Source organism: Botrytis deweyae (assembly GCF_014898535.1).
Source record: "Botrytis deweyae strain B1 chromosome Unknown BDEW_004, whole genome shotgun sequence".
NCBI lineage: Eukaryota > Fungi > Ascomycota > Leotiomycetes > Helotiales > Sclerotiniaceae > Botrytis > Botrytis deweyae.
Genome location: NW_024066211.1, coordinates 506,330 through 518,481, shown reverse-complemented (window position 1 = coordinate 518,481; position 12,152 = coordinate 506,330). Strand labels below are relative to the sequence as shown.

The window sequence follows — 12,152 nt, the reverse complement described above, 5'->3', positions numbered from 1 at the left end:
TTACATTTTTGTTTGTGAGTGGCGTTGGAATGGGAAATTAGAAGGGAATAAAATGGCGAATCTAAATATCATGAGGATGAGGAATGAGATACATCGTCCTGAGATGAATGAATGGGTGTATGAGTGTTGATGGATAGATGCATATCTGCAGAGTCATCTTTGACTCTGGCTTTAGGAGATAGGACTTGTATTATGTTGAGAAGTGACAAGATATTTTGGAAAAGGAAACTGAATCGGTGGGTTAGTAGTTGTGAGCGAGACGACTTAGTTGCATGAAATGCGAGATGAGATGAGATTACAAAATATCAATTGTACTTTATATGTTAAATATCAGTATATTCATATTTTTTTGGATTTTTGAGGTATGCAATTTGTGATGTATATGTGCTTGATGGATAGATAGGGTGAACAATATGACATAATTTGGATTTGATGAGATTCATTAAGGATGTGCTTTTGAGCTGGGTTGGGTCAAGTGGCCTTTCTGCTTCCTTGTTAGCCTACTTTATTTATTCTTTATATGAGCAATCTGAGGTCTGATCTGATATCCATGCCTAACTCCAATCTTATCTACTTGCCTCGTGCTCGAATCGGTTAAGATAGCAAATAGTATTGGGCTGGCTCTTGAGTCGAAAGATATATTTATTTGGTGGTTCTTTTGATTAGGTGATTCGTTGGTGGATTGATGTTGAGTTGGGTTAAGTTCGGTTAAGTTGGGTTGAAAGAGGCTTGTGAGTGAAGTTGTGGGAAAAGATGATGGTTTGGAAAGGATGGAAGGATGGAAGGGTGGGAGGATGGAGGAGGGAAGAGGGAGAAAGAATAGAATAGAATAGAATGGGGCGAGAGATTGAAGAGTAAAGGGAAAGGGAAGGGGGAAATGGTAGGATGTTCCTTTTGTTATTTTTTTATTCTTGGATGGATGGATAGATAAATAGCTTTCCAATATAGAAAATTGAACGGCGTTAGATTAAATCCAATGAATTGACTCGTTGGGCAAGAGAAATATTTATTTATATATATATACATGTAAATTCACGTTCGTACTCCATGTATGCATTTTTGTATATTTCTATCTATCTGATTCTTCTAGATTGACGAGAGCGTGTGTATACAAAAGGTATCGAATTGGAATCTGAAGGGGAATAGTAGTAGAGAGGGTGAGTGGGTATTTTATAGAGTAGTACAGTAATTCTTTCTTTGAATAATACATGGATTGAATGGAGGTTTTGGGTGAGGAAGTGAGAGTATGCAGTGATGGTGTATAGATGTGTATAGATGTGTATAAAGAAACTGGAATTGGCTGCAATTAAAAGTTCCTGTCGATACATCTCCGTGTTCATAACTCCTGTTTATCATTCCTATCGCGCCCCGGTGTATATATTGTAGAAGGAAGGTATCCTACTCGGTTTAGATATTTAAATACTATCTATCCCCATCTCTCAGATCCCCAAAACAGTAATTGAACAATCAATCGAACAATCAATCAAGCATCATTATTAGTCAACCCATAGCGTCGTCTGAGTGTCTAACGAAAAAAGGGGGGAGGGAAGAAATGCTTGGGAGAAAAACATATACACAAAAAAATGATCAAAAATTATAGAAAAACATACAACAGTGGGGATTCGCTGGTGGTCACCCACCCAACTACTAATCCACCGATCTGAAGCTTGTGTATGGCAGAGCGGACGGGATGCCCAATTCTCTTCAGTCTATGGTCGTATGTGATGGACTCGCTGTTGAGTACAAATATATTGAGGAGATATACGTGGGAAGGTGAGAGTATTTTGCTGTTTCTTCTGGATCGAGAGTTTTGGTAGATGGATGGTATTTGAGGGTTTGTAGCTGTGTGTAGGGATGAATATATGTTTTATGGTTTATATACTCTACTGTACTGTTTTGATTTGGGGTTAGTGTTTTGAGTTGTATGGTAATATGTATATATAATATGGGAAGCGAATTGGATTTTGATTATGAATTTTGATTTGCGAGTAAATTATTACTTTATTACTCAATAATTAAAGTTCTTTCTTTAATCTTAATCTTAATCTAAATCTCTATTATAGTAAGTAGACTTATCATTTTTACTCCGCTAGTCTATTATTTATTAGTTAATTAATTTAGTTACTAATAGAGTAAAACTCTCTCTCTTTCTATCTATCTATTTATATATATATATATATAATAAAACTCGCTTAACAATATAACTAATCCTCTTGCGATTTGACGATAACTATCTAGATACTCTACTTACTTATTCCTAATTCCGAATCGAAATAAATATATTTCGATAAGTCGGGATATAAATCTTGTTGCGTTTGAGTTTGTAGTTGTGTTTATTTATTTATTTATATATATATATATATATATTTTATAAGAATAAATAAAGAAAGAAAGAAGAAGGAGAAGGAGAAAAGAAAAGCGAGAAATCGTTAAGCGAGAAATCGCATCGAGGAAGCTTAGAATTCGAATAAGATAGATTATTACTTAATGATTTATAGAAGAATAGATTTTACAATTAAATATAGAATATGGAATTTGAAATTTGAATTTGAATTTGAATTTGAATTTGATTTTCATTTGAATTTTATTTTCATTTGATTTTCATTTTTAGAGCTGAGTATTATTTATAATATATAATACTATACTATACATACAATACTATACATACCATCCAATACAATATTATACAAAGCATACTAATCTCATACTCGAGGAATCAGCCCGATAGCTCTATATTTCCAAGCCCAGCCCAGCCTAGCCTAGCCTGGTCTATCAAACAATATATCGCTGATGGAAATAACGAGGTGAGTATTATATAGTGTACACAAGGTATGTCTCATCCACATCACTTATCACTTATCACTTATCACACATCACACATCACCTATTCATAATAATCATACAGGGTCTACTCACCCATTTTAGTATTACCTCTCCTTCCCCATCATTCTCATCATTCATTTTCCTCTCCCTCATTTCCCTGTTCCCAAGGTTTCTTTTCCTTGTCACCTGCAAACCAAGTGATTCCAGAACGTCCTAAACTTCTCAATCCCCCTTTAATCCACCCCTCTACCTCCTCTTCACTAACTACGATACTTTTCGCCTTCTCTTCTTCTTCAGCCGTCAATTCAGCTTTACGCATTCGAGATGCGATTCGCTGATCCAGAACAATGGGTTCTAACCATGTTCTCTCTGGATCCGTGGGAGCACGAGTGCGAATGGATTTATGCCATTCTTTCTCTTCTTCTTTGAGGAGTCTGGCTTGTTCTGATTCTGGAGACTCGGATTCCGTAGATTCAGACGAGGAATTAGCATCGTGATAGGGACGATAGGTAGCGAGGATGATGGCAGCAGTGTCACGACCGATTTGATCGGCGAGATGACGACGATTAAGGAAGCGACGGAGACGGGTGGGGGTATTGAGAAAACCGAGGATGTGAGGGAATGAGATTGCGGCCGAAGGGTCTAGTTCCGCAGGGCAAGATGAGGGGAGGGTTGCGGATGCGTATTCTGAGGTTGAGATGAAGGGGGGTATATGTGATGGTTTTTCTTTCTTTTCCTCCGCTGGTTTTTCTTCAGTTGGGGTGGTAGTAGATGATGCATCTTCGGGTTTAGAGGGATCGCTATTGGTGCTTGTGTGGATCGTTTTTCCTAGGAGGGAATCGACTGGAGTCTCGGCTTCCAAGGTTGGAGCTGGGGTTTCTGCTACTTCTGGGCTCTCTTCCACAGGTTTAGGGGGTTCGGTTAATGGACCTAACCAACCCTCATGTACACCCCTGATATATTCTTTCCACGTATGTCGACCAAGTACTATATCACCTCTTGGCCCCTCAAACTCCTTAATCCCAGCATTCTTCCTTGTCGATAGAATAGGATCCTGTCCCTCTTTACTCTCCTCAAATGGCAATCTTGCATTTCGAATCTTCTCCGCCAATTCCGCTCGAATATCACCCTCTTTTCTCCCCTGTATGAATTCCCAATCCAAACCTGAAGCTACCAATATAGGCTTAACATATTCCTTGAAATGATCTTGCGCAACCCGTAATCCGTCAGTTGGAGGTCCTTCGAGGAAAACAGTAAGTTTCCTTGGCATAGTACGAGAATCCCCCAAAGGCTCTTTCGCAATGTGTTCCACCAATTTACACCATTTCCTCTGCGCTCTCTTCTTTTCTCTCTTATCGTAGATGACGGCTGCTGTGAAAGATCCAGTAATGGAGAGGAATATCATCCAATTGCGGGAGGGAACTCGAGGTCTAAAATTTTCGCCGAATCCTAGGTATTTCCACATAGGATTGGGTGGTTTTTGTTTCGCAGCAGCTTTTGCATCGACTTTAACTTCTGCATTTGCAGTCGCAGCTGGCTTCTGCGATCTTGTTAGTTTAAGCTCTCCATATAAATCTTCATGGAGGGAAGTTACCTCTGCGTCGGGCACTTTCGAGTCTGACATTATGGTGGAATGAGTGTATATCTCTCCCGACCGTGAGACTGAAAATTCGAGTGCTCCTTTGTGTTTTTGAGCAATTGCTCTTGGATATATGACGGCTTGCTCAATATTTCTTTGCTGGAGTTGAATCTTTTTCAGAACGCCGGACAAATCTTTCGCCGATTCCACGTGATGAGAGCTTGGTTCTTATCGATAAGACCCCAAGCTGTGGTTTGGTCTTGGCATTTTGGAGATCCGAATTCGCAAGGCCGGATCAAGAAAGGGCTGCATTGTCCGTCCACAGTCCACCGTGAGATCCATCCTCGCCATCGTACCAGTGGACGTGATTCACCATATCAATTATGTAACCGTACTTCTCCGTAGGTATCTTGGTAGGTATGAAGATTACTTGCGATTCTGATACTACAATTCCACCATCTTGTTTGTTGTGATAATACCGGCACCGCCCATGGTCATACATCATACAATTTTAGTCTTTGTCATGTGATTCATGTTGGCGTCGGGTAAAGGGGCAAGGCCATTCCCGCTCCCGTGGTGCTATCAACATGAAAAGGGTAGGTTGGTTAACGGAGCTTTAGTCTTCACCGGGTCACTGCTATCATCGGGGAGGCCCATGAACCTTAATCTTACAACATCATTGGAATGGGTGAGATTGACAAGACAAGTCGAGTGAAGCACAGTCAAATAGAGTCAAGTAGAGTCAAGGAAAAGCTAACTCGTAACCCAAAGCCAACTTTTCAATAAGCCACCAAACTTTCTTGCCAGACGTGTTTCTTGTGGTGGGGAGATCCAATTCTGCCGCTTCGTAATAAGTTGTCGCACCTATTGCACCTAGACAGTAGTGCAAAGCAAGTCCTCTGTATTATTCATGCTCAGACTCAGACAATGCCTCAAGGCGTAGCAAACTAATGAAAGTAAGCTGCCACCCTACATACGAGAGATACTGACGCAAAGAATGGGTGGTGGAAAATGTTGGACGGGCTTTTTCTGCTGGTGACATTACATTTCCCACTTTCCCCATCGCCTTGTTATGGTTCTATGTTATGCGACCACCACATACAGCTCTTCAAGGGAAGCGTGTGTTATGCCGAGATATGCGGAGACCAAACCGTGAAGCCAGTTGTCAATACAATATAGCATAATATAATATAATACAATACAATAATAATAATAATGGAACAGTACAACAGAATAGAGTGGAATACGACAGAATAATGGGAATGGAGATGGGGAAAGGAAGGGAAGGGGAGGGGAGGGGGGGATTTTCATCTGATTTTTATTTTCCATCACTTCATTCAATTCTCGTCTCCTGTGGATTGGATTAGGTGGGTTACTGTACAGCGCAGGCAAGATTCAGTACGGAGGACAAGAAAGACATGGGACGAAGAAAGAAGCTCACAGAGGAGAAAAGAATACCAGGTAGATACTAGGTATCTAGTACAGGACAGTAATCAAGCGATCGATGCAAACGATTTGATTCAAGTCAATCTGGAACAGATGAATCCTACCTCAGACTACCTCAGACTACCTCAGACAGTCAGACTACCTACTACCTAGGTCAATACCTAACCTTGGAACTGCTGTGATGATCTCTTATCGAACCTTCTATTTTTAAAGCTAGAATCCTTGAGATCCCCTTAAAAAGATGCATTAATCTATTCCGGGAAAAGCTTATCGGCACGTGATATCAAAGTGATTGAAAACATCGATGTGTGAAGTGTGCTATTGAATGAATGAAGGAAGGAAGGAAGGAATGGATGATTCCCCGGAATTGGCAAAGCCAAAAATCTTTGTTCTCCGGAGAAGAATGGAGTCAAGGCAGTCTTCTCGTGCTTCCTTCCACGACCTCCTTGTCCATCCTCGTGATTTTCTCACACCATAAAGAGCATAGCATCGGAAAATCGGTAGCAGAGGAGAACAGAGCCACACACATCAATTTTCAGACGGCAAGAGCGAGAGCGACGAAACTCCCTCACTCCACTTCCCTTTTTTACTTTTTGGCGATGGGCTGGGATAATGGGACCTAGGTAGTACCTTTTTTTTTTGCTTGGCCTAGGATATACGGAGGATGGATGAGAGCTCCATGGGCGAATAGCTGTGAGCTATTAGCTGTTAGCTGTTAGCTGTTAGCTATTACATGCAGCATCATACCGTGGAAAATAAGGGAAGTAAGTTCAAGTAAGGGAGATGGAAACAAGAAATGAGAGTGAGTGTAGTGAGTGTAGGTACCTACATAGTATACCTTGGTAGTAGATACTAGGTAGATTGTAAGTTATAATAAAGTCACACCTAGGTAGTAATCATACAAAGCAGGCCAGATGTATATAAGTTGAGGTCAATCACGTATCAATTCTTCAATAATACAGGTATCTCGTAGGCAAACAAAGAATAAATTATATAATCTCATCGGATAGTGTTTGTTTATTACGTACCTAAGAATGTATATGTGTACATTTGCCTTGATTTCCAATCGAAGTTCCCATATAAGATGATGTATTGGGTATGATTTGATGGCGTTGAGGGGAAGGTCTCCTTTCTTTTGTTTGCCTAGGTCCACGGGTAGGTACGATGGTATTCATTCATTCATATACACAGACCTAGGTACATAGCTAATAGATATACATGCCAATACATGCCAATACATTCTAGGTACATTATTCACTCAATGTTATTCTTATTTTATATATCTAGTGCGCATCTACCTCTGTCTGGATGTAGTAGGTAGTAGATTGTATTTTGTAGTAGTGGTAGTAGTAGTATAGTAGTGGTGGTAGTAGTAATATAGTGGTAGTAATAATAGTATTAGTAATAATAGTAGTAATAATATCGTAGTAATAGTAATAGTAGTAGTAATAGTAGTACTTGTAGTAATAATAGTAGTACTTGTAGTAATAATAATACCTAGTAACAATACAATAGTAGTAGTAGCAGCATTATTATTATTATACCTCAACTTGGAAAAGGGTGAGAGAAAAGAACGAAAGGAAATACTAAGAAATGATAGGAATCGCAATACCACCAAAGACCAGGAATACCAGCAAGACTAAAGAATGCTAGGAATGCATGGAAATCCCCATCTAGCCAATCATATTAATTCCTCACACTTTACTCAAGATCAAGCGAATTACTGGTAAGCTCATCCACGGCTCTTGCTTTTTTTTCCCCTACAGTTTGAAATGCCCGCAAAAATTGGATCACCCACCTAAATTCTCTCTCCTACTTCTTTTCCTCACCAAATCTCTACCTGCGAACTCTGTACACGCAAAATCACATACAACAACTTCTCTGGTAAGCAATTCCCCAAACACTCTCTCCGACTCCTACGGTATCTTCATATCACTCCCGTGGCTATTGAGTCTCAAGTTTCTCTTACTCTGGAGAACGCGCTTTGCTTTCTACCAAAAAAGTCGAGTTTTCATTCAGTCTTGCTTCGATTGCTACTGGCTTTCATTCTCAAAATACTCCAATACAATTGCTTCTCTTTTCAACTCCGTCGGCGCGTCACCTCTTTGCGTCGCGATCTCCCTTCGACCTTGCTACTCCTACCACTCATACCAAGCACCATTTCACTGATTCAACTTCTTCGCGTTTTAGATCCACCACGTCAGTTAATAACTGTCGTCACTTTATAAATCCATTTAGATGTAAGTTTTCCCTTTCATATCCATCTTTCATCACGTTCACATTCCACGTCGTGAGGAAGTTATTCCCTTTGCGACTGCTTTCACCTCTCACATTATTCGCAACTCCATACAAAAATACTACAACACCTTCATAACGCGCTATCACCACCAAATCATCAACCACTTGCTCGTCGATTTTGGTCCACTTTGGTCTCAACCACAACCACTCTCCATAGTCATCGTCGCAAATTTATTACGGTCGCATAAACATTTCAATCAATCGTACTGACTTTATTTCTTCTCAATTAGACCCATTTCACTTAATTCAATATGCCAAAGGAAAAGGCTCCCAAGCGTGCTGCCAAGAAGACTGAGAAGAAGAAGAAGGGTATGTTAACTCTTCCTCGTGAATTGCCTCTTGTGAAAACCCACAGACTGACTCGTTCTCCCATAGATCCCAACGCACCAAAGCGTGGTCTTTCTGCATACATGTTCTTCGCCAACGAACAACGTGATAACGTTCGTGAGGAGAACCCCGGAATCTCTTTCGGTATGATCTCATTCCTACATCACACTTACAATTGCATCACTAACGTGAGAAACTTATAGGTCAAGTCGGAAAGGTTCTCGGTGAACGCTGGAAGGCTTTGAACGAGAAGCAAAGAACTCCTTACGAGGAGTCTGCTGCCAAAGATAAGAAACGTTACGAAGAGGAGAAGGCCAATTACAACGTAAGTCTTACAGTGCGTATCAATCATGCCATCATGGCGGAAAATTCTCGTGAAAAGAAAGATGGAACTAAACAATACCTTTTACAGGCCGATGCTGAGGAGGAAGAGTCTTCTTAGAGATTTCTTTAATCACTCAAACTTTCAATCACTTCATCTCGACAAATGATAGTCTTGATAGCTACCTATCCGACCATCACTATCAAAGATGACATAATCATACAAGTTGGGAGGTTCTCCGGGGTTATCTTTTCTGCTTTTCATTTGGGCTGGGGTGTTATGTTTTGACAGGGGAATGGGATGATCAACTTGTGCACATGTTGCCGTTTTCCTTTTCATATCGGATGATGATCTTGCGGTATCGTTTTTTGCTATCGATGGATTTTTTTATGGTCTGGTCTGGTCTGGTCTAGTCTAGGGCAAAGTCTAGGTCTGTCTAGATAGGTCTGGGACAAGAGATAAGATCATGGTAAATTTCTACAACCAATTGCGTGTAACAATGATATCGTTTGTATTCTACATCTTGTCGTTTGATTTTATTAAAGTTGTGATTTTAAGTGTGATGTGATATTAAGTGATGTTTTGAATGTGATGCGAATAATGGATTGTTATGAAAACAAAGCTCTTTTTGAAATATACGAAAGGTGGAATGTGTTTAGACCCATTACTCGATAGGTACTTATTATGACTTGTACTCGCCACTTGCCACTTGCCACTTACCAAACGAAACGAAATGAGACGGGTGAAACGGAAAGGAGAAAGGGAGGGATTCGAGATTCGAGATTCGAGATTGGAGATTGGAGATTGGAGATTCGAAGGATCTGAGACATTATTTTTTGCCTTACAGCCTTGTGAGGAGTGAAGTGAAGTGAAGTGGAAGTGGAGGGAGTGGAAGTGGAAGTGGAGAGAGTGGAAGTGGAAGTGGAAGTGGAAGTGGAAGTGGATACTGAGGATTCTTTTTTTGTGTTAGTGATTGTGTTTGTGTTTGTGATTTTTGGGGGGGCATTTTTGAGGGGGATTTTTGAGGGGGGATTTTTGAGGGATAGGGAGGGGGATTTTTGAGGGGGATTTTTGGGGGATAGGGAGGGAGAGGAGAGGAGAGGAGAAAAAGGAGGGGGGGGAAGGGGGGGAAGGGGAAGGGGAAGATGGATGGTGGATAGGGAGGGAGAGGAGAAAAAGGAAGGGGGGAGAGAGGGAGGAGAGGGAGAGAGGGAGAGAGGGAGAGAGGGAGAGAGGGAGAGAGGGAAGGAGAGGGACGAGAGGGAGAGAGGAGGGAGAGGGAGAGAGGGAGAGAGGAGAGAGGGCGAGGGAGTAGAGGCGATGTGTGGGGAGATGATGGTGCAGGTAAGGGGCCGAGGGGGTGGTAGGGAGGTAGGAGGCGAGAAGAGGATTTCTTCTTGCTGTTTGCGTATTAACTTGTATCTGCATGGATTGGACTGGGGTGGGCTTGAGGGTCGAGGCGGTAGGTTAAGGTGTGAAGGCTAGGTCTGGGTTAGGTGTGGGTGCTGAGTGTGTATATATAGGGGTGCATGTCTCTGGAGAGTTTTGAGGAGTTGCGAGGAGTTTGGAATCGATTGATTTTATGGATGTTGGAGGTGGGAGGTGGGATATTGGAGGTGGGAGGTGGGTTGTGGGTGGTGGGAGGTGGGAGGTGGGTTGTGGGTTGTGGGTTGTGGGTTGTGAGGATGTCGAGATTGATGGAAGGGAGTGGAGAAAGGGTAAAGTAAAGAGAGGATGATAGAGAGAGAATGACAGAGAAAGAAAGAAAGAAGGAAAGAATCTTTTGATGATTATGATTTCTGAGGGAGGGCTTGATGATATATATGTATACACATATGTGAAATGGGGAGACAAGATGTTGGTATGGGATGGGATGGTATGGTATGGGATGGAATAAGATGGAATAGGATGTTATATTTATGGTCTAGGTTTCTACGGATGTTTTTTATTTTCCTATCCTTTTTCCTATCCTTTTCCCTGTCTCTTTCTTTCTTTTTCCTTGGAATTGTATTGTAATTTGTTGATTGTGGGAATTCTGAGAAAAAGGTATGATATATTGATTGTGGTTCGATGATATGATGATATGATGATATGATACCTATGATATGATGATTTATTCTAGCGACGCAAGTGCGAGTGCCTATCATTGGATTGAAATACCTAGTAAGTATTTCTAACCATCATTCTGCAATCATTATTCGACCGGTTGGGAGCACCCAAGAGAGTTTCGGATTGTGTTTTCTTGGACGCCCGGGCGTGTGCTTGTGGTTGTGGTTAGATTGGGATGGATGGTGTTTATGTATGTGTATGTGTGTGTGTATGTGTATGTGTGTATGTATATATGTATATATGTATGTACCTAGGTATGCATCTATCGGTGATGTTCAAGATGGTTACAATTGTTACTTGTTACTTTAGTGAGGTGCGATTGGGTTGATTTTCATGAGTCGAGTTTGGTCTGGAAAGGATTCTCATGTTGTTGTTGTTGTTGTTTGTTTTTGTTTTTGTTTTTTGTTTTTGAATCTCTATGGCTTTAATATTGAATAAGGTATCAGGATATCAAGAATCGAAATAAATCATCGAGGAAGTTTTCCCGAGTCTGAGGGACGTTGTTGGTGTAGGTTGGATGCTGCGTGGATCACTGCATGATTGATATCTATTGCAATGTTTGCGGATGTGGATTTGATTTGATTTGATTTGATTTGATTCGGTTCGGGTACCTGAGTACATTGTTCTCTTTTCTTCTGTCTGTTAATGGATGGATAGGATGGACAGGATGGATGGTAGATTTGAATAATCTTTTAGAGGAGCCAACACAGAGATTTATCTTATTTTAAAAACAGAAAGGGAAGCTTGATTTTGTTATGGTTAATTGGCCGATTGATTGGAATTATCAAGCACCGTTAATATATCACAATCAATGTAAGAAGCCGATGAGTATCGGATGTGGCCTCGGCCTCGGCTTGACTCTAATAACACAATTCCGTGTCATCAGCCGTAACCACAAAGTCAGCCTTGTACGATTCGCTCGTCGTGATAACATCTACCACTTTGCAAGAAAAAAAATTTCGAAGGCTTGGTGTCACTTCATATCGTGGCATTACAATTGCAGCAGTGGCGATTTACAATCAATTCATTGATAGGTATTCTTCCACGATTCTACGATATCCCGTTGATGAGATCAATGAATGGTGATTTGATCCATGCAATGCAATGCAATCGCGGAGAGCTTGGAGAAATCTGGTTTGTTCGTATGGAGTTCATGCATGCATGGTTGTGGTTGGAATCTTTATCTTTATCTTTATCTTTATCATTCATTTATACATACATAGTACATACATACATATACGCAGACAC

General features: G+C 40.8%; 2 protein-coding genes across 2 annotated transcripts; one reads left to right on the top strand and one right to left on the bottom strand.

Moving 5' to 3' along the window:
• Nucleotides 1–2,953: 2,953 nt before the first annotated feature.
• On the bottom strand, nt 2,954–4,447 carry EAE98_002155 (uncharacterized protein; the record flags this gene model as incomplete). The annotated part of the gene is made up of 2 exons (XM_038949774.1): nt 2,954–4,363; nt 4,418–4,447. The coding sequence occupies 2 exons, from the start codon at nt 4,445–4,447 to the stop codon at nt 2,954–2,956; spliced, it is 1,440 nt and encodes a 479-aa protein (XP_038813513.1).
• A 3,950-nt stretch (nt 4,448–8,397) lies between these two features.
• EAE98_002154 (uncharacterized protein) lies at nt 8,398–8,915 on the top strand (the record flags this gene model as incomplete). Its single annotated transcript, XM_038949773.1, has 4 exons — nt 8,398–8,455; nt 8,522–8,617; nt 8,677–8,810; nt 8,886–8,915. The coding sequence occupies 4 exons, from the start codon at nt 8,398–8,400 to the stop codon at nt 8,913–8,915; spliced, it is 318 nt and encodes a 105-aa protein (XP_038813512.1).
• Nucleotides 8,916–12,152: the final 3,237 nt, after the last annotated feature.